At 37.3% G+C, this 23,554-nt stretch overlaps 2 protein-coding genes across 2 annotated transcripts in view; both read right to left on the bottom strand.

Annotated features, from left to right (window-relative positions):
• Positions 1-23,554, bottom strand: part of Znf654 (zinc finger protein 654) — an 81,307-nt gene that overhangs the window by 42,445 nt on the left and 15,308 nt on the right. Inside the window, exon 2 of the mRNA XM_052158913.1 lies at positions 18,703-18,848. Within this exon, the coding sequence (XP_052014873.1) occupies positions 18,703-18,848 (146 nt within the window). The remainder of the gene's footprint in view (positions 1-18,702; positions 18,849-23,554) is intronic.
• LOC127666269 (Y-box-binding protein 1-like) lies at positions 3,711-8,468 on the bottom strand. The gene is given in 3 exon segments (XM_052159078.1): positions 3,711-3,935; positions 3,937-4,319; positions 8,447-8,468. Coding segments are annotated over 3 exon segments (630 nt in total).

Raw genomic sequence — 23,554 nt, 5'->3', positions numbered from 1 at the left:
CAGGATCAAATAGATCATCTAAACAGACCCATAACCCCTAAAGAAATAGAAGGGGTCATAGATAGCCTTCCAACCAAAAAAATCACAGGACCAGATGATTTCAGTGCAGAATTCTATCAGACCTTTAAAGAAGACTTAACACCAATACTCTTCAAACTATTCCACCAAATAGAAACAGAAGGAACACTACCCAACTCCACCTACGAGGCCACAATTATGCTGATACCAAAACCACACAAAGATCCAACTAAGAAAGAGAATTTCAAGCCAATTTCCCTTATGAATATGGATGTAAAAACACTCAATAAAATTCTTGCCCACCGAATTCAAGAACACATCAAAACGATCATCCCCCAGGATCAAGTAGGATTCATCCCAGGGATGCAGGGATGGTTCAATATAAGGAAATCCATCAATGCAATCCACTACATAAACAAACTCAAAGAAAAAACCAGATGATCATGTCATTAGATGCTGAAAAAGCATTTGACAAAATTCAGCATCCTTTCATGTTAAAAGTCTTGGAAAGGACAGGAATTCAAGGCCCATATCTAAACATAGTAAAAGCAATATACAGCAAACCAGTAGCCAACATCAAACTAAATGGAGAGAAACCTGAAGCAATGCCACTAAAATCAGGGACTAGACAAGGCTGCCCCTCTCTCCATATCTTTTCAATATAGTTCTTGAAGTCCTAGCTAGAGCAATTAGACAACATGAGGTCAAAGGGATACAAATTAGAAAGGAAGAAGTCAAACTATCACTATTTGCAGATGATATGATAGTATACTTAAGTGACCCAAAAAACTCTACTAGAGAACTCCTACAGCTGATAAACAACTTCAACAAAGTGGCTGGCTACAAAATCAACTCAAGCAAATCAGTAGCCTTTATATACTCAAAGGATAAGCAGACTGAGAAAGAAATTAGGGAAATGACACTCTTCACAATAGCCACAAACAGCATAAAGTATCTTGGGGTGACTCTAACCAAACAAGTGAAAGACCTATATGACAAGAACTTCAGATTTCTGAAGAAGGAAATCAAAGATCTCAGAAAATGGAAAAATCTGCCATGCTCGTGGATTAGCAGGATTAATATAGTTAAAATGGCCATATTGCCAAAGGCAATCTACAGATTCGATGCAATCCCCATCAAAATCCCAACCCAGTTCTTCATAGAACTAAAAAGAGCAATGCTCAAATTCATTGGGAATAACAAAAAAACCCAGGATAGCTAAAACTATTCTCAACAGTAAAATAACTTCAGGGGGATTCAGTATCCCAGACCTCAATTTTCACTACAGAGCAATAGTGATAAAAACTGCATGGTATTGGTACAATGTCAGGCAAGTGGATCAATGGAATAGGATTGAAGACCCAGAAATGAACCCACACACCTATGGTCACTGGATCTTCAACAAAGGAGCTGAAAGCATCCAGTGGAAAAAAGATGGCCTTTTCAACAAATGGTGCTGGTTCAATTGGAGGTCAGCATGCAGAAGAATGCAAATCGATCCATTCTTATCTCCTTGTACTAAGCTCAACTCCAAATGGATCAAGGACCTCCACATAAAACCTGACACACTGAAACTAATAGAAAAGAAACTGTGGAAGACCCTTGAGGACATGGGCACAGGAGAAAAGTTCCTGAATAGAACACCATTAGCTTATGCTCTAAGATCAAGAATTGACAAATAGGACCTCATAAAACTATAAAGTTTCTGTAAGGCAAAGGATACTGTCAAAAGGACAAAACGTCAACCAACAGATTGGGAAAGGATCTTCACCAACCCTAAATCTGACAGAGGGCTAATATCTAATATATACAGAGAACTCAAGAAGGTAGAACCTAGAGAACCAAAACCCCATTAAAAAGTGGGGTACTGAGCTAAACAAAGATTTTTCACATGAAGAACTTCGGAAGGCTGAGAAACACCTTAAGAAATGTTCAACATCATTAATCATTAGGGAAATGCAAATCAAAACAACCCTGAGATTTCACCTTACACCAGTCAGAATGGCTAAGGTCAAAAACTCAGGAGACAGCAGGTGATGGCGAGGATGTAGAGAAAGAGGAACACTCCTCCACTGCTGGTAGGATTGTAAGATGGTGCAACAACTTTGGAAATCAGTCTGGCGGTTCCTCAGAAAACTGGGCAGGGCACTTCCAGAGGACCCTTCTATACCACTCCTGGGCATATACCCAGAGGATTCCCCAGCATGTGATAAGGACACATGCTCCACTATGTTCATAGCAGCCCTATTTGTAGTATCCAGAAGCTGGAAACAACCCAGGTGTCCCTCAACGGAGGAATGGATATAAAAAATGTGGTATATTTACACAATGGAGTACTACGCAGCAATTAAAAACAATGAATTCATGAAATTCTTAGACAAATGGATGGAGCTGGAGAACATCATACTAAGTGAGGTAACCCAGTCTCAAAAGATCAATCATGGTATGCACTCACTAATAAGTGGATATTAACCTAGAAACTTGGATTACCCAAGAAATAATTCACATATTAAATGATGTCCAAAAAGAACAGAGGAGTGGCCCGTGGTTCTGGAAAGACTCAATGCAACAGTATAGGGGAATGCCAGAACAGGGAAGTGAGAAGGAGTAGATGGAGGAACAGGGGGAGGGAAGAGGGCTTATGGGACTTGCGGGGAGTCGGGACCCAGAAAAGGGGAAATCACTTGATATGTAAATAAAGAATACATCAAATAAAAATAAAATAAAATCTGTATTTTGCTCTGTGTTCTCAGTTTCATAATGGCCATTGTGTTTTACCTATTAAAGTCAGGAATTACTTCTATGCTCATAGATTGGATCCTTTTCCAGCTGGTAATTAGGAAGGCCTCCTCCAGCTGCAGATAGGAGCAAATGCAGAGACCCATAACCAGACATTATGCAGAAAGAGAGTCTAAATTGAAGATCTCCATTTGGTCCTTCCTTTTGAAGATTGGGAGCCAGAGAGAAGAGGAGGAAAAACTGTAGGAGTTAGAAGTAAGTAAGGGAAGATGTCAGGAGAACATGGTCCACAAAAACTAATAAGCAAGACTCACATGGACTTGAGACTCAAATGGCAAGCACCAGCCGCATGGGTCTGCAACAGGTCCTCTGAGTGTATGCTATGGCTGTTAGCTTGGTGGTTCCTAACAGCGGGAACAGATACATCTCTGACTCTTTTGCCTGCTCAAGAGACTCTTTCCCTCCCAGTGTGCTGCTTTTTTATCCTCAGCTTTATGAGAGCTTTAGCCTTATGTTGTTGTGTTTTGTCCTGTTTGGCTATAGTGTCTTAGAAACCTATTCTTTCTAAAGAAGAAATGGGGGTGGGAAGGGAGGATCTAGGCTGAGGAGAAGTGTAGAGGGAGGGGAAATTGGTTGGGAAGTATTGTAGGAGAAAAGATTATATTTTCAATTAGAAAGAAAAAAAGGGAGGGAGGAAAGGAAGGAAGGAATTAGTGTTAAATCAACTTACAAGAGAAAAGGAAAAGTCATGAAGCTACCTGAAATTTGCAAGTCTCCAAGCTTCTAAATCCTCAGTTTCCTTATCTATCAGAAATAAATATGAGGTATACTTTAATTCATATAAATATACACACACACACACGTATACACATATAAATGTATATACACATGCATATATGTGTATATACACATATATATATATGTATGTATATATATACATATGTATGTTAGGGTTAGGGTTTATCGGCTGCTTTTGTCTCTTTGCCATCTTGTGGTTTAGGGTTCTCTGGGCGTCTGCGTCGGTAATTGAAGCTGCGGCGATACCGACGTTGAGGTGGCTGCTGACCCTGGGTCTCATCTCCTTGATTTTCTTTGTCCTCTTCATTGCCATCCTCTCTTGGCTGTCTTTGGCGAAGAGGGCCCCTGTGGAACCGTGGTCTGTAACCCCGGTACACACTCTTGTCTCACTGGTCTACCTTGCTCTCCCGCACCCTGGTTGTCAGCACCCTCCATCACTTCTCCTTGCACAGGGGGGTTGGAATACTGTGGTCGACGCGCATAGGGTCTCCGCATGTAGTAAGGTGGGAACCTTCGCCTGCGAGGCCGGCGTTGTTGGGCCTGGCCTTCAGAAGCGCTTTCCGATCCCTCATTCTTTTCCCCACTCTCACTATTTTGGTAATTTTGCTGGTAATTACGTGGAGGACCCCTACGACGTGGATAGCGTCTATAATGGTTACGGTCTGCTGCGTATTTACTGCCTTGAACTGGAACTCCACCAGGGCCTGTAACATTTGCTGCCTCCGCACCCTTTTCTCCTTCAACAACATCAAACTCCACAGTCTCTCACTACATATATACATATGTATATATACATATGTATGTATATATACACATGCATACATACAAACACATGCATAAATATATACATCTATTATATTTTTTTCCTTTTGTGATTATTTTGTTTCTTTTTTTAAAATTTTTTTAATATTTTTATTTTCTATATTCTTTGTTTACATTCCAAATGATTTGCCCTTTCCCGGATCCCCCCTCCCCATATGTCCCATAAACCTTCTTCTCTCCATCCATTCTCCAATCCCCTCCCTCCTTTTTTTCTCTGTCCTTATATTCCCCTCCAATGCTACATCAATCCTTTCCAGGATCAGGACCTGCTCCATACTTCTTCATGGGAGTCATTTGTGATGCTAATTGTGCCTTGGGTATTCAGGGCTTCTGGGCTATTAATATCCACTTATCAGAGATTGCATTCCATGTGTATTCTTTTGTGACTGGGTTACCTCACTTAGGATGATATTTTCCAGATCCAACCATTTGCCTAAAAATTTTGTGAATTCATTGTTTCTAATTGCTGAGTAGTATTCCATTGTGTAAATATACATTTTCTGTATCCATTCCTCCTTTAAGGGGCATCTGGGTTCTTTCCAGCTTCTGGCTATTATAAATAAGGCTGCTATGAACATAATGGAGCATGTGTCTTTATTGCATGCCGGGGAATCCTCTGGGTATATGGCCAGGAGAGGTATAGCAGGGTCCTCCGGAAGTGTCATGTCCAGTTTTCTGAGGAACCTCCAGACTGATTTCCAAAGTGGTTGTACCATCTTACAGCCCCACCAGCAGTGGAGGAGTTTTCCTCTTTCTCCACATCCTTGCCAACACCTGCTGTCTCCTGAGTTTTTGACCTTAGCCATTCTGACTGGTGTGAGGTGAAATCTCAGGGTTGTTTTAATTTGCATTTCCCTAATGACTAAAGATGTTGAGCACTTCCTAAGATGCCTCTCAGCCATCCCAATTTCTTCAGGTGAAAATTCTTTGTTTAGATCTGTACCCCATTTTTAATACGGTTATTTGGTTCCCTGGGGTCTAACTTCTTGAGTTCTTTGTATATATTGGATATTAGCCCTCTATCAGATGTAGGGTTGGTGAAGATCTTTTCCCAGTTTGATGGTTGCTATTTTGTCCTTTTAACACTGTCATTTGCCTTACAGAAACGTTGTAATTTTATGAGGTCCCATTTGTCAATTCTTGATCTTAGAGCATAAGCTATTGGTGATCTGTTCAGGAACTTCCCCCCCCCCCCCCCCCCGTGCCCATGTCCTCTAGGGTCTTCCCCAGTTTCTTTTCTATTAGTTTCAGGGTGTCTGGTTTTACATGGAGGTCCTTGATCCACATGGAGTGAAGTTTAGTACATGGAGATAAGAATGGATCAATTTGCATTCTTCTGCATGCTGACCTCCAATTGATCCAACACCATTTGTTGAAAAGGCTATCTTTTTTTCACTGGATGTTTTTGGATCCTTTGTTGAAGATCAAGTGACCATAGGTGTGTGGATTCATTTCTGGATCTTCAATTCTATTCCATTGGTCCACTTGTCTGTCACTGTGCCAATACCATGCAGTTTTTAACACTATTGATCTGTAGTATTGCTTGAAGTCAGGGATACTGATTCCCCCAGAATTTCTTTTGTTGTTGAGAATAGTTTTAGCTATCCTGGGTTTCTTGTTATTCCAGATGAATTTGAGAATTGCTTTTTCTAACTCTGTGAAGAACTGAGTTGGGACTTTGATGGGGATTGCATTGAATCTGTAGATTGCTTTTGGCAAGATGGCCATTTTAACTATATTAATCCTGCCGATCCATGAACATGGCAGATTTTTCCATTTTCTGAGGTCTTCTTGAATTTCCTTCTTCAGAGACCTGAAGTTGTTGTCATATAGATCTTTCACTTGTTTGGTTAGATTCACACCAAGATACTTTATATTGTTTGTGGCTATTGTGAAGGGTGTCATTTCTCTAACTTCTTTCTCAGCCTGCTTATCCTTTGAGTATAGGAAGGCAACTGATTTGCTTGAGTTCATTTTATAACCAGCCACTTTGCTGAAGTTGTTTATCAGCTGTAGCAGTTCTCTGGTGGAGGTTTTCGGGTCACTTAAGTAGACTATCATATCATCTGCAAATAGTGATAATTTGACTTCTTCCTTTCCAATTTGTATCCCCTTGACTTCCTTATGTTGTCTAATTGCTCTAGCTAGAACTTCAAGTACTGTATTGAAAAGATATGGAGAGAGAGGACAGCCTTGTCTAGTCCCTGATTTTAGTGGGATTGCTTCAAGTTTCTCTCCATTTAGTTTGATGTTGGCTACTGGTTTGCTGTATATTGCTTTAACAATGTTTAGGTATGGGCCTTGAATTCCTGTTCTTTCCAAGACTTTTAGCATGAAAGGATGCTGAATTTTGTCAAATGCTTTTTCTGCATCTAATGAGATGATCATATGGTTTTTTTCTTTGAGTTTGTTTATGTAGTGGATTGCATTGATGGATTTCCTTATATTGAACCATCCCTGCATCCCTGGGATGAAGCCTACTTGATCATGGTGGATGATGGTTTTGATGTGTTCTTGGATTCGGTTGGCAAGAATTTTATTAAGTATTTTTGCATCAATATTCATAAGAGAAACTGGCCTGAAGTTCTCTTTCTTTGTTGGATCTTTGCGTGGTTTTGGTATTAGCGTAATTGTGGCTTCATAGAACGAACTGGGTAGAGTTCCTTCTGTTTCTATTTTGTGGAGTATTTTGAAGACTATTGGTGTTAAGTCTTCTATGAAGGTCTGATAGAATTGTGCACTGAAGCCATCTATCTGGTCCCGTGCTTTTTTTGGTTGGGAGACTTTCTATGACCCTTTTTATTTCTTCAGGTGTTATGTTTAGTTGATCTATTTGATCCTGATTGAGTTTTGGTGTCAGATATCTGTCTAGAAAACTGTCCATTTCCTCCAGATTCTCCAGTTGTGTTGAGTATAGGCTTTTGTCGTAGGATCTAATGATTTTTTGAATTTCCTCAGTTTCTGTTGTTATATATCCCTTTTCATTTCTAAGTTTGTTAATCTGGATACTGTCTCTGTGCCCTTTGGTTAGTCTGGCTAAGGGTTTATCTATCTTGTTGATTTTCTCAAAGAGCCAGCTCCTGGTTTTGTTGATTCTTTGTATGGTTCTCTTTGTTTCTACTTGATTGATTTCGGCCCTAAGTTTGATGATTCCCTGCGTTCTACTCCTCCTGGGTGAAATAGCTTCCTTTTGTTCCAGGGCTTTCAGGTGTGTCATTAAGCTGTTAATGTATGCTCTCTCCATTTTCTTTTTGGAGGCACTCAGGGCTATGAGTTTTTCTCTTAGCACTGCTTTCATTGTGTCCCATAGATTTGGGTATGTTATATCTTCATTTTCATTAAGTTCTAAAAAGTCTTTCATTTCTTTCTTTATTTCTTCCTTGACCAAGGTATCATTGAGTAGAATATTGTTCAGTTTCCACGTGTATGTGGGTTTTCTCTTGTTTATGTTGCTATTGAAGACCATTTTTACTCCATAGTGATCTGATAGGAGGCATGGGATTAGTTCAATCTTCTTATATTTGTTGAGGTCTGTCTTGTGACCAATTAAAAGGTCGATTTTGGAGAAGGTACCATGAGGTGCTGAGAAAAAGGTATATTCTTTTGATTTAGGATAGAATGTTCTATATATATCTGTCAAATCTAATTCATCCAAAGCTTCAATTAGTTTCATTGTGTCCCTGTTCAGTTTCTGTTTTCCTGATCAGTCCATTGAGGAAAGTGCAGTGTTGAAGTCACCCACAATTATTGTGTTAGGTGCAATGTGTGCTTTGAGCTTTAATAAAGTTTCTTTTATGAATGAGAGTGCTCTTGCATTTGGAGCATAGATGTTCGGGATTGGGAGTTCTTCTTGTATTTTTCCTTTGACCAGCAAGAAGTGTCCCTCAGAGTCTCTTTTGATGACTTTGGGTTGAAAGTCAATTTTATCTGATATTAGAATGGCTACTCCAGCTTGTTTCCTGAGACCATTTGCTTGTAAAATTGTCTTCCAGCCTTTTACTCTAAGGTAGTGTTTGTCTTTGACCCTGAGGTGTGTTTCCTGTATGCAGCAAAATGTGCGGTCCTATACGTATCCAGTCGGTTACGTCCATTGATGTTAAGAGATATTAAGGAATAGTGATTGTTACTTCCTGTCATTTTTTTATGTTATTTTTTAAATTTGATTGGTTAACTTCTTTGGGGTTTGATGAGAGAAGGCTACTATCTTGCTTTTTCCAGGGTGAAGTTTCCCTCCTTGTATTGGTGTTTTCCTCCTATTATCCTTTGTAGGACTGCATTTGTGGATAGATATTGGGTAAACTTGGTTTTGTCATGAAATATCTTAGTTTCTCCATCTATGGTGATTGAGAGTTTTGCTGGGTATAGTAGTTTTGGCTGGCATTTGTGTTCTCTTAGAGTCTGCATGACATGTGCCCAGGATCTTCTAGCTTTCATAGTCTCAGGTGAAAAGTCTGCTGTGATTCTGATAGGTCTTCCTTTATATGTTACTTGGCCTTTTTCTCTTACTGCCTTTAATATTCTTTCTTTGTTTAGTACATTTGGTGTTTTGATTATTATGTGACGGGAAGTATTTCTGTTCTGATCCAGTCTGTTTGAAGTTCTGTAGGCTTCTTGTAAATTCATGGGCATCTCTCTCTCTTTAGGTTAGGGAAGTTTTCTTCCATAATTTTATTGAAGATATTTGCTGGCCCTTTAAGTTGTAAATCTTCACTCTCATCTATGCCTATAATCCTTAGGTTTGGTCTTCTCATTGTGTCCTGGATTTCCTGGATATTTTGGGTTACAAGCTTTTTGCATTTTGCATTTTCTTTAACTGTTGAGTCCATGGTTTCTATGGTATCTTCAGCGTCTGAGATTCTTTCTTCTATCTCTTGTATTCTGTTGTTGATATTTGCATCTTTGTCCCCTGATTTCTTCCCATGGTTTTCTATCTCCAAAGTTGTCTCCCTTTGAGTTTTCTTAGTTGTTTCTACTTCTGATTTTAGACCCTGGATGGTTTTGCTTAGCTCCTTCACTTGCTTGTTTGTGCTTTCCTGTAATTCTTTAAGAGATTTTTGTGTTTCCTCTTTCATGACCTCAGCCTGTTGACCAAAGTTCTCCTGTATTTCTTTAAGTGATTTTTGTGTTTCCTCCTTATTGGCTTTTGTATTCTCCTGGATTTCTTTCAATGATTTTTGTGTTTCCCTTGTAAGGGCTTCTAACTTTTGATCCATTTTCTCCTGAATTTCTTTAATTATGTCCTTCATGTGTTCCTGTACCAGCATCATGACCAGTGATTTTAAATCCAAATCTTGTTTTACTGGTGTGATGGGGTATTCAGGACATGCTGTTAAAGGAGAATTGGGTTCAGATGCTGCCATATTGCCTTGATTTCTGTTAGTGACGTTCCTGCGTTTGCCTTTTGCCATCTAGTTCTCACTGGTGTTAGTTGGTCTTGTCAATGCTGGACCAGTGTAAGCTGCCTCTTCCCATGTGGCCTCTGGTGCACAGCTTACCTCCTGCACTGCCTGGAGACAGTGTGCTGTTGCCCAGGCTGTTCAGATCCTGAAGCAGACAGCTGAAGGCTCCCGCCAGGGCCTGCTGGACTCACCAGAGCACACTCTATATTTTTTTCTTAAATACAGCTTATAAACCCAAGGAAAACCAGACATACTGTGGTTGCTGATTTAAAATTTTTTGCATAACTCTACATTTCCAAAACATTTCAAAAATATTCAGGTAAATAAAACAGAATTCATTTTTATTTTCTGTAAAAATCCCTTTAAAAGTCATAATTCAATTGCCCAGCCTAGAGATAGCCTATCTTCCTGTGGTACAGGAAGTTCAGAATTTTATAAATGTGGGTATATATAAATTACTACCAAAGAACATAGCAGCTTATGTGTATATATATATATATATATGTATATATATATATATATACATTCATATAAAAAATAATTGTAAACACAAAGCTCATATGTATGTTTTTTCAGCTGAATATAAGTTATATATACATGATATGAAAAATATGAAAAAGAAGTCTTCAAACAGAAACTATATATAATGATATCTGTGAATATTCTGACTTTCTTCCTGTCTAGCTACCTTTATGAGGCTATAGAAGGCTCTTCTGTGTTTCATCTAGTTTTTCCTAGCATTCTTTCAGAAGTTAGCAAGTGTTAACTAGTTTTCCCCTAACATCCCAAACTAGTTAAAGCCTCTGCTATACCCTCTCGTTACACACTGCAAGTATCTCAAAATTGCAATTACATAATAGTACAATTGGTGATTTAGTATCTCTAAACTCTGCAAGGCTTTTGAAACTAAGACTTGTTCCCAACTTTTCCTTAAGAACTAAACACAGCTTTACAGGAAATAAATGAAAATATGATTATTTTAGAAAAATAAAATACTATCCTCACAAACTTACTACAACTTTAATGGAAGAATCTTTTTTTTCTTCTTCTAGTATGAAAATACAGTTCTCTCTTCTACTAGAGTAATTTCCAATAACACAGAAACCTTTCCTTTTAAAAACCAGCACTACTTGTTTAAAAAATGTTGTTTGTATTATCCCTATCTTGCAATTTGCGCATACTTCCCAACAGTCCAGTGTGCTGCTGCCTTGTGCTCACATTTTCCACTCATCATCATGTCATCATCAATATAGAGAGCCAGTGTGTTATGTGGGGGAACAGAGAGATGATTATGAAATCTTCAACAAAAGCATGGAGAATGAATAAAAAATAAAGTTAAACTATACAGGTATATTGTTGGCCTTATCTGCTGAATGCAAATTGCTTCTAGGTGGTCATTATGGACAGGTACCATTATAAAGGCATTGGCTTGCTCAACAGATCAATACCATATAGTAAGAGATGCATCATTATGCTCAAGTAGGGATGCCATATCCAGTACAGCAGTTGCAGTAGGATTCAGGATTTGAATAAGTTTAGGATAGTCAACTCTCATTCTCCAAAACACTCCTAATCTCTGAACATGATAAATATGAGAGTTAAAGGGAGATGATGTGATAGCAACCACCAGTCCTGTGCCATTCAAGTCCATGATGATGACACTAATCTCTACACTTCCTATAATCTATATACAGTTCAAAATAATGGTTTTGGTTCACTCTTTTCTCTGGGAGTGGAAACCCCAGGGTCTTCAGTTTGGCACTTACAAACAAAATAACTCTCATTCCAAATATCAGAGAAAAAATATGGAAATTCTGGAAAATTCTAAGTATCTGGCAACCAGGAAAATAACAGGATGAGTATGTGAATTCATTGCACTCATTTTGAGTAAGACTTATGCAAATTTCCATTAGTTACTTGACCTGCAATTCTTAAATGTCTTATTCAGCTTTCCTATGGTTATGATCCTGAAGATATTTTTTTAATTTTTCATATAATTGTATAAACATATCTATGTCCTTAAATGACTAATTTTGCATGTTTGAAATTAACCTTATACTTTTCAATATGGCCAGATCTCACTATGTAAACCCTTCTGGCTTGCAAATCCATAAGCAGGCCAGGATAGCATGAACTTATGAAGACCTGTTTTGTGTTCTGATATTTTTTTTTCATATTTCCACCCCCCCCCAGTACCACACACACACACACACACACACACACACACACACGCACAGATGCCCTGCCAGGCCTCCCTATTCCCTGGGGCCTAAGTCTCTTTAAGGGTTAGGTGCGTCTTCTCTCACTGAGGCCAGACCAGGCAGTCCTCAAAAGACAGCACTACTATGAGTAGTAGTTCAAATAATTAAATTATTTCATTCAGCATTCTCCATCTTAACATAACATTTGATTCTTGTCTTTTGAAAAGTTTCATGTAACCTATGCTAGCTTCAAAATCCCTATATAGCCAGTGATGACCTTGAACTTCTGATGCTCCTGCCTCCACAAAATAATGCTGGGACCAGAGACTAGTATAATCATATACAGGGCGCATAGTTTAAGATTTAATTCTTTTTTTTTTTTTTTTGGATTTGTTTTCTTTTTTTTTTTTTCTTCGAGACAGGGTTTCTCTGTATAGCCCTGGCTGTCCTGTAACTCACTCTGTAGACCAGGTTGGCCTCGAACTCAGAAATCCGCCTGCCTCTGCCTCCCAGAGTGCTGAGATTACAGGCGTGCGCCACCACCACCCGGCTAAGATTTGATTCTTAAGCTATAGTATTTTATGTTAGCAGCAGTAAATAGGCTATCAAACAAATCACTATGTGACATTTTAAATAATAGGAAGGAAGGCTCTAAGTAGAGAGTGAGATAAATACAGAAAGAGGGAAGATATAACAATAACAGTAAGGATGTCTGAAAGTAATGAAGAAACATACTATTAATTATTAAAATCTGTGTACTTAATTTAGATGGTATCTCATCTTAGCTAGCAATGCTCCCTCCAAGAGCCAAAGACCACCTAACAAAAGCCCCAATACCAGGAAATGAGAATCCCTCTTTTGAGCTATTGGTCGGGGTTGTTCAAGATACTCTCAAAATAGTTGAGAATATCGCTATTGCTCTTGGGTGTCCCCAGAAGAGGGAAGATAAGTTTCTACTTCTAAAGATACCATGCACTTCAGACATGGCTCAAAGTCCCCCTGTGCTTAAACTGATTTGAGTGTTTCTTTCCTGAGCACTAGCTTTCATAATACCAGAAGTAGCATGCAAGCTTTCAAAGGATAGAGCAACCAACAGTCCTAACCCAGCTATGATGCCTGTGAATAGCATCAAGGATAGGCATGGTATGATAACCCTAAGGGTGCAGAAGTAGCAGCACACATATCTTGGTGGTAACTAACAGCTCTCTAAATGGACTTACAAACAACTCAAGAAGGAAACCATGCCTAAATATTGAACACACAGGTAGTGAACTCATGGATCTTGAAGGAGGACCTACAACCACCACTGTACTAAACCAGAGTACTAACTACATTTTAAATATTTGTATTTCTACATAAGTGTAGTCCTTGCTTCAAGGGAATGTTTCTTTGCAGCAGGTATTCCTAAAACACTACAAATAATCAAAATGCAGAGTCGTAGAGCCCATTCCCAATGGATATATTTAAATATACTTCTACACATAAGGCTCAGGAACATTGAAAAAGAGGGGCTGAAATAATTGTAACAGCAAGAGGATCAGAGTTTGCTGTAATGATTGGTCTTCTAAAAATGTCAGACCCAGGCTAGAGAAATAGCTTGAGAGATGCTCAATATCCAGCAACCATATGGTGGCTCACAACATCTGTAATGGGATTCAATGCCCTCTTCTGGTGTGTCTGAAGAGAGTAACAGTGTACTCACATAAAATAAATCTTAAAAAAAAAAACTAACATGACTATGTGAACATGACCTGCCCAAGAACAAGAGCAGACATGCCTAAGTGGACAGAAGACCACAAGACCGCAGCACGAACAATTTCAGGCAACTAAGAAATTCTGAAGTTGTTTATCAGCTGTAGGAGTTCTCTGGTGGAGTTTTTTGGGTCACTTAAGTGTACTATCATGTCATCTGCAAATAGGGATAATTTTACTTCTTACTTTCCAATTCGTATCCCTTTGACCTCCTTATGTTGTCTAATTGCTCTAGCGAGAACTTCAAGTACTATATTGAAAAGATATAAAGAGATATGGAATGCAATCATTGATAAGTGGATATTGAAGCTCTGAATACTGAAGATACAATTAGCATATCAAATGATTCCCATGAAGAAGGAAGAAGAGGGCCCTAATCCTGGAAAGGCTTGATTCAGTATTGTAGGGGAGTACCAGGACAGAGAAAAGGGAGGGGGAAAGATAGGAAAATGGATGGAGAGAAGAGGACTTATGGGACATATTGGGGGGAGGACTGGGAAAGGGGAAAACCTTTGGAATGTAAACAAAGAATATAGAAAATAAAAATAAATAAATAAATAAATAAATAAATAAATAAATAAATAAATAAAAGAAATTCTGAAAACCTTTGGAATGTAAACAAAGAAATATAGAAAATAAAAATAAATAAATAAATAAATAAATAAATAAATAAATAAAAGAAATTCTGAAAACCTTTGGAATGTAAACAAAGAATATAGAAAATAAAAATAAATAAATAAATAAATAAATAAATAAATAAATAAATAAAAGAAATTCTGAGAATGGGCAGGAAATTCTTACCAAGGGAAGAACACACCAATTAGTTATCCAATACTAAATGGTCAGCCCTGAAAACATACACAAAAGTAACCTTATACTAATGTATTTAGTAATACCTAGGTATATACATATTGTGGTGGTTTCAATATTCTAGGCCCATGAAAGTGCTACTATTAGGAGGTATGACGTTGTTGGAGGAAGTATTCATTGTGTAGGCAGACTTTGAGGGTTCCTAGTACTCAAACTCTGCCCAGAGCAAATGAATCAGTCTTCTGGCTGCCTTTGGATCAAGATGTAGAACTCTCATTTCTTTCAGTATCATGTCTGCCTGGATGCTGCCATGCTTCCCACCATGATTGATGATAATGCACTGAACCTCTGAAATTGTAAGCCAGCCCCAATTAAATGTTTCCTTTCATAAGAGTTACCTTGGTCATATTATCCCTTCACAACAATAGAAATCCTGAGTCACATATAGAACAGTAATTAATGAAAAGAAAAGCCATGAATTTGAAGATTAAGAAGGGATATATGGGAGGCTTTGGAGTGAGGAAAAGGAAAGAGGAAGTGAGGTAACTATATAATAATCTCAAAAAAAAACCCCAGAACTTGGGAGGCAGAGGCAGGATTTAAGGCCTACCTGGTCTATATAGTGAGTCCCAGAACAGCCAGGACTACATAAAAAGTCTCTGTCTCAAAATTAATTAATCAATCAATTAATTAATTAATAATGGTAATGATGTAGTACACTTTCAAAGCTTTTAAAACTTTTTTATAGCTGGGCAGTGGTGGTGCACAACTTTAATCCCAGCACTCGTGAGGCAGAGGCAGGCGGATTTCTGAGTTCAAGGCCAGCTTGGTCTACAGAGTGAGTTCCAGGACAGCCAGGGCTACATAGAAACCCTGTCTCGATAAAACCAAAATAAATAAATAAATAAATAAATAAATAAACAAACAAACCACAAAAAAACAAACCAACCAACCAAAAAAAAAAAACCCCTTTTTATAGTATAACACTATAGTAAACAATGATGTTACAGAAAGAAGTGGGGTGAGGATAATAGCACTTTGCAAAAAAACGTATTTTAAAAATATTATAAAATAATACTTAAACATAATTTGTTATTTAAAACTTTTATTTTCTTCAAATATCAGTAGAGAATACTGAAAATGTTTTGGGTGTCTTCAAAATATAAAAATATTGATTGACTGCCTGGCTGGCTGGCTGACTGCCTACTTGCCTATGGACATCAATTTTTTCCTACCTAGCCAGACTAATCTGCAACTACCTGATTTCTTGAGAGAAGTGCTTATCTCTTCAGGATTCCTGTGGTTCACTGGGGGGGGGTCTATCACTTGAATAAGTCAAAGGTTTATCCACCTTTTCCTCACCATAGTGATTAACCCAAGTAGGGCACACATATCCAAATTGGGCTTCACATCTTCCAAACATCCTTTTTTTCAGTAGGAAGAGGGGCTCGTTTAGCTAATGAGCTGTGTTTAATCTAGTATTGTTAGAGACTCAAGAAGAATTAAAGCAAAAGATTAAGGCTAGAAAAGAAAAAGCCAACTCGCTGTAGTATTTTGTTCAGAAGATCCTGAAACTAGTTCACTTACCAGTGTTTGCTTTCTTATGGCTGAGCTACCTAATAAATGCACACCCATGCACACACCAATACTTTCCCCTCTTACTTTATTTTCACTTACCTAGTTTGAGTAAGAATTTTTGTAGTTACAAGCAGAGTCAAAATATAGTTTTCAGCCTGGCGGTGGTGGCGCACGCCTGTAATCCCAGCACTTTGGGAGGCAGAGGGAGGTGGATTTCTGAGTTCGAGGCCAGCCTGGTCTACAGAGTGAGTTCCAGGACAGCCAGGGCTACACAGAGAAACCCTGTCTCGAAAAAAAAAAAAAAAATCCAAAAAGCCAAATATATATATATATATATATACATATACATATATATATATATACATGTATATATATATATATATATACATAGTTTTCATTCCATTAAACATCACAAAATATTTTTTAAAAATCAGATTTTTAAGATTCCTTTTACATTTAAAAACATATCTTACATTCCTTCTCCCACTTGCACATATATAACCAACTTTTAAAGAACACAATGTACTTTTTTCTTTGCATTTCTTGATACTATTTTTTGTATTTTAAAATTATAATTTCAGCCGGGCTGTGGTGGCGCACACCTGTAATCCCAGCACTCTGGGAGGCAGAGGCAGGCGGACTTCTGAGTTCAAGGCCAGCCTGGTCTACAGAGTGAGTTCCAGGACAGCTAGGGCTACACAGAGAAACCCTGTCTCAAAAAAAAAAAAAAAAAAAAAAAAAAAAAATTCACTCCCTCATACCCTTCCTTGCTCACTCTAGATCATAGTCTCTCTTTTTCATAATTATTGTTACATATACATTTGTATATGTATCCGTATAGCAATATATACATATGTTCCTAAATACATGAGAACAACCTCTCAGTCTGTATATTTTATGTATGTCTGCCTTTTGTTTTCATCAGGAGAGATTCCTGCTATGTAGCCCAGGATAGCTTCAAATTCATGATTCTTCAGTGTAAGGCCACTAAGCAACAGGATTACAGGTGTCTGCCACCATCAACAGCTCACTCATCTTTGTCTTGTTTTGTTCTACTTCCTAGTTAATTTCTTTACCTTTATAAGGTCTAGCTTTCTACCTTGACATTTTAACCATCTTATTTAATTTTATTTTTTATCTGCACTGGTATGAGAGTGTCAGATCCCCTAGAATTACAGACAGCTGTGAGCTGCCATGTGGATGCTAGGAATTGAACCTGGGTCCCCTCGGAAGAACAGCCAGTGCTCTTAACCACTGACTCATCTCTTTAGTCCCTTTATCATACTTCTCAATCTCAACCTTACCTTTGGTATCTTATTGTTTCCTTTAACACACCATGGTTTGAATGTTACACCTGTTTTCTCAACTTTCTCTTGAAAATGTAATACTAATTTAGGTTTTAATGTTTTGGTTTCTCACATTAACACCATCCTTCTGTAACTTTTTTTTTTCAGTTTTCTCCCATTTTATTTTTTTCACATTGAAGGCAATCTTGAAATGTCTGATGATTCTTTAATAACCATTAGTACTTTAAAAATAGGACCACATGCAGAAAACTGAGAACCCTATGAGCATGGGTTTGTTGATTCATGAACCTTTTAGAGTAATTAAGTCAACAGCTAGCTATTCCAGGAGGAATCTTTCAAAGAGAGAATGCAAAGGTCACTGTACCAACATCATTTAATTTCTTTAGATGAAGGAAACAAAACATGACCCTTAAGCCTGGTGAACGGCCTGACAAAAAACAAATCTACAAGAAACTCTTTCACCCACATGCCCCCAAATGAGGACAATTCCCACCTTGCATATTCATATTCCATGCCTCCTTTTGGGCAGTGAAAGGAACACAGACTTCTTTCTACTTGGTTTAATCAGTACACTATTTTTAAACTCACTTTATAACTAAGTATATGCATACCAAAATCAGTAAATTTTAGAGACTTACATTGGTACTTTGAATTCAGCAGTGGATAATTTCACAACCCAGTGTTGTGCCAAGAGTGTAATTTAAGGCCAAATACAAACAATAGATGGGTTTGAACTTGCTCCTGCATATTCTATATCCTTTCTGAATTTCAGAAAATTGTGGCTGTCTTTTTAATCATTGTTGAACATTACCTATTTTTTCTCTCTATTCCTTTAACTTTTTTACTATTATTTTAGTGGGCTCCTAAGATGGCAAGAAGGAAAAACAAAAAGGCCCAGTTTAAAAATTTCATTCACTGTTTACATTCTACAAGCATTTTTTTTAACTGGGAGTTAACTGGAAGACTTTAGGGTCCCTCTCTGCTAACTATCATGGCCTCAATTACCATATTCTGAGGCTTATTATTCAAATTTGCCAAGACCACTTGAAGAATAAAATGCAATGCAATGACCAGAAGAATGTGTGTACCACAAATCCATTGATATCCATTCAACAAAGTAAAATGGTTCCTAAATATGGAATATTAAAATGAAATAAGAAATTCATTTTCAGTTTCTTTTTGAGGGATGACATTAGGAAAGGATTCTTCCTCAGAAGAAATGCCTAAAGCCCAAAATCAAAGCAAACAATGTGTTGATAAGAAATAAGGAGTACTTACACAGCGAGACTACTCAAAACATACTGTACGTGCTCACAGTCATCTGGGAACGACGTGCTGGCTGACGTGAAACAGCAAAGTGCAGTCTGAAGAACCTGAAGCTGGGGCAAAGGGACCTGCCAACGCCCAGCGTAATCTTCAACCACCTGAAGAAGACATTGTAAAGGTACATTACTATGAAAAATGTTGCCAACTTAAATTTAAAATGCAGATAAAACTTCAAGGATATAAAAAAAACATGAATTCTCCATGAAGCACTCGAATGAGAGGTAAGGAATTTTGTAAGAAAATCTAAAGTTAAAGTTACATTTTTTTTAAAACAGCAAAATGATTTAAAAGTAGATACTACAAAGGTAAAAGTCATTTGGGATCCACAAACAACTTAAACCTCAATATTTTTGGATGCCTAATAAAGCAAGTTCCTCACTCAAAGCTCCTTAGATGGATATTTATATAACATGAAGGACTTTCAAGAGCTCTCAGTATGGTTAAGTCTAAACTTTTCCAAAGTGGAAGGTGGAGTAAATGACTCTGCACCTTCACATCCCATGTCATCATGAACATTAGCTCCTCTATATGCAGCCATTGATAGATAATTCACCACAACTAAAGACGATTTTTTGCTGGGGTACATATCTCAGTGGTAGAAAACTAGTCCAGGATGTATAAAGCTTCAAATTCAATTTCTGGTAGCAGCAAAAGAAATAAGCAAAATTAAATAAAGATGATTTACTTTACAAACTCATTTGTTAGAATATTATTCATTAAGAAACAAAAAGTGGCATCTATCCACAAATATTAGTTTGGTTATTTAAAACTATATAAACAATGCCAGTCTGTAAAACACAGTCTCTTGTCTGAATCTGACACCTGATATCTTTTAAGTAATTTCCCAATGGTCTCTAGATTTCTCTTCTTAAAAGCATACCCTGAACTCAGCCCAAACTACCATACATATTCTTCCTGTACATGATCCAAAATGAACCATAAGACTATAAGCTAACTCAAGTCACAGTCATTTTCACATTGTTTAGTCTGTGGATAGTATAGATTTGGGTTTTTCCGCAGCAAAAATGCTGTATCTTTTCTGCACACCAATTGCTTTTGAGCAGTCCTTCTAATGCCATAGCTCTCACTCTGCCCATTCACAGTTCCAGCCGAAGCGACCAGGTATGCCCAGCTAGTAGATTAGCATTTACTGCCAGTTCATGTTACCTGAAAATATGCAAGATTTTTCATGTCATCATCAAGGTTGTATCCAAAAAAATAACACAGACAGGTAATAGAACATGTTCAGATCCCCTAGTCACATATTAAAGATCTAGTCAATATCTTTTTGGTAAGGCTATTAAACCAGCTAATAATATTAAGTTTCCCTATTTCACTATCTGAGAAATGTTTAGAAAAAGACAAATATATTGAAATTTACAAATGTTGAGTCTGCCACATATCTCATAACTATTGTCAATAATCCTATTTTTAAGTAGAAATAATTTAAATTCTTTGGTGGCAGAGACAAAGATGCCCTTCTCTTCCCACTGTCAACCATTTATTCAGTAATCACTTCATCAAATTTATTCTCTATTTAGCATGCTCAGTGGTTCCCATAATCCATCTATTTGGAAAACACAATAATTTCCCATATCTGTCTAGGTTTATAGCAATGCTTCAGTTCTAGTTTCTATAAATTTGATTGTTTGCAAAGTGTCTCCCAAAGTCCATCTGAATGTGATTGAAAAATTTTAAATTATTACAGACTCCTCCCAACTTTGGTTTGTAAGCTTTGGTTCCTTTAGATACTAGAAGTCCCTAAGTTGAAAAAAAATAAAATTACGTTGTTACATGAGATATTTATAATGAAGCAGTTGTATTTTTTCTATCCAAATATTCCCTGCATATATATTAACTATATTCACTGACTTAACAAAAGATAGTAAATTTTCAAAAGAAAGAAGAAAATTTAGTAAAATATTATAGGAATGTATTTCATTCAAAAGGAAAGATATCAAAACTAGCTTAACACATGACTTTGGTGAATCATAAAATAATAAATAACTTAAAATATGGATTAGATATAAGGCCTGTTTCACAAGAGGGATTTCATACCTGACACTGTGAACCTGGTTGAAAGCCTTTGGCTAGGGAGGACATAGAACTCAGATGGGAAATTTTTTATTTTCTAAATAGTCATGCTGTCAAACTGTTTTCTCAATATGTTTATACCCACAAATCAGAACAAAACAGCTGAGTCCTCAGCTATGAATGTGTCAACTACATGTACCTCTCCAATCCAATACTCAGAACATGGAAGAGGGAGCAGAAAGAATGTGAGAGCCAGCAGATGGGAAGAAGAGCAGTAAACTGTTGGTCTCTGGTTATGACATGGATATGACACACAGCGGGTGGGGTTTCCTGTACAAGACCTACACAAGATCAAGCACAGATAGAGAAAGATTCCCATACCTAGTGGAAGACCAGTTGGCATCTGATGGGAAGGAGAGTCTCTCTCCTTTGAATACTATGGTACTACAAGGGTGCCCATGCTTTAGTAATGGTCCCACATCATGCATATATGTAACACTAATTATTTAGATTCAGAGAGTCATTACTAATTTTAAAAGGAAAACATTGAAGTGGGAGTAAGACTGGATGGGAGGCACTAGAGGAGTCATAAAGAGATAGTGATAGATATATGTATATGTATATATTCATATTCTATAAATATATGAACTTTTCAAAAATAATTCTTTTGAAAAAGACAAAAATAGACTATGAAATATTATCTCCATACTAACAAGCAATCCTGGTTTGTTCTAACTTCCATTGAAACACGGCAAATAACTCTGATCTAAAATATTTGTAATTTAAAATTGGTCGAGACTTCATATTTTAAATATTCTGTTAACTTGCATACTGCTACTTTACACTTGAATAGTATGCATTTTCCATTTAGCATTTTTATTTTTACAAGGTAACATTATCCAGATGCAATCTATTTTTTCTAACATTCCCACAATAGGAATGATATTGTTTTTTATTTATACTTTGTATAAAAGAGGGACCAACTTTCTTCTTTTCCTCTTCTGTGACTCCAGAACTTTCTATAAACCATGGGAAAAACCTAAGAAGTATATACTGGTTAATGAAAAGGAGGGGAGATGCCAAAACATCAGTCAGAAAGGATTCTCTATTTCTGTCTGCTTCCGAAACTCTAGGCAGTATGACTATCTTTTTCTATATTCTCATTTATGAAGTATGAACTCAGTCCTTCTCAAAGCATACCATAGTGAGGGCAAATTTTACACCACATGCCCAAATCACTTAGTCCATGTGATGACGTTTGTAATGATTAGTGAGGGTCTGCCAACTCTAGGCTAAGGTTAATTGGGAAAGTTTTGTTCTATATCCCTCTGTATTCATTGCATGTGACACAGATCAGGGGAAGTCAGTATAAAAATCTGGCTTTTCTATTCATTAATAGTAAACTGTAAGGGTTTTACATCAATTGTGAAGTCAATTTCCTTTTGTTACCAAAACTAAAGGAGTAACACAACATTTGCTTCATAAATTATCAGATTGGTACCTGGACAAGAGAATACACACATATGTACAATAAAAAGATTAAATTCAAATGAAAGTTAAATAATACTAACTTTAAATATTAGGTGTTGCAGTAAGTCTCCAACCCCAATAAGCCCCTGTAAAAACACACAACTCAGTTATAAAATTTATAAGCTGCATGCCTACATTGAGCAGATCCACCACTACACTAATCTATTCCCCAGCTATGAGACCCTTGGTACCTGAGGCTTCTCCAGGCCATGTGATTCTGCTCCATCTTTCTTCTACCTATTCCTCCTAGTCCTTCTTCCTCTGTTGTTTCCTACTCTTCCCTGACTCTCTAAAACCTCCAGCCCTACCTTTCCCTTCCACTGCCCAATCACAGGCTCTAGCCTTTATTTGACCAATTAAAATGATGAGAAGGTTCACAGGAAATTACCTGAATGGTCCACTCCTCCTCTTCAGGGCAGCCAAGATAAATTCAGTTTCATTTGGTAACTGCTTTGTTTTTTGAGACAGGCTTTCTCTGGGTAGCTTTGGCTGTCCTAGAACTCGATTTGTAGACAAGGCTGGCCTCAAACTCATCTGCCTGCCTCTGCTTCCTAAGTATTAGGATTAAAGTTGTGTATCACCACTGAATTAAAATGTAAGAGATTAAAGAAAAGTAAATAAGAAGGTATGCTGAATAAGATGGACAAAAACTTGGACTTCTTTAGAATGTATATTCTTGGGGGGGGGGGGTTATATATCATACCAGAAATGTTCTCAGAGATAGAATTAGGGAGGAACAAAGCAGTAGTTGCTACCCACTAGAAAAAGAATTTTTGGTGATTTCAAAGGTACCTAACTGAGAGAAAAACATAACTATAGGACAGAAATCTCAAAACTGAGCCAGAGTGGAAATCCAATCATGATAAGGTAGTTTTTTTTGAAAACTGATGGAAAAATCAAAGGTAGGAAACCTCACCTTGAACATTGAGAAATTTATAAAGTAGCAAAACAGTTGTTCAGATCTGACAGGTAGTAAAACAGATTATATTAAATTATCTGAAGTGTTTCAGGTACATATTGAGTACATAGTTACTATAAATTGCAATTATCTGATTAGCATAGTGACATAAATGAAAGGCCTAGGGAGAAGAAAAGCAATAATGAAGAGAAAGTCGGAGGTCTGCTTTAGGCCAGTAAGATTTCCTTAACTGAGGAAGAGAAGAGTGAGAAAACTTTGTTTGATACAGATGACATCTTGATTCAAAGTCCTTGGCATTTTAGTCTCTTGGCATCATAGAGG

This window comes from Apodemus sylvaticus, chromosome 15 (assembly GCF_947179515.1).
Source record: "Apodemus sylvaticus chromosome 15, mApoSyl1.1, whole genome shotgun sequence".
Lineage (NCBI taxonomy): Eukaryota > Metazoa > Chordata > Mammalia > Rodentia > Muridae > Apodemus > Apodemus sylvaticus.
This window is presented reverse-complemented; position numbering and strand designations above follow the sequence as displayed.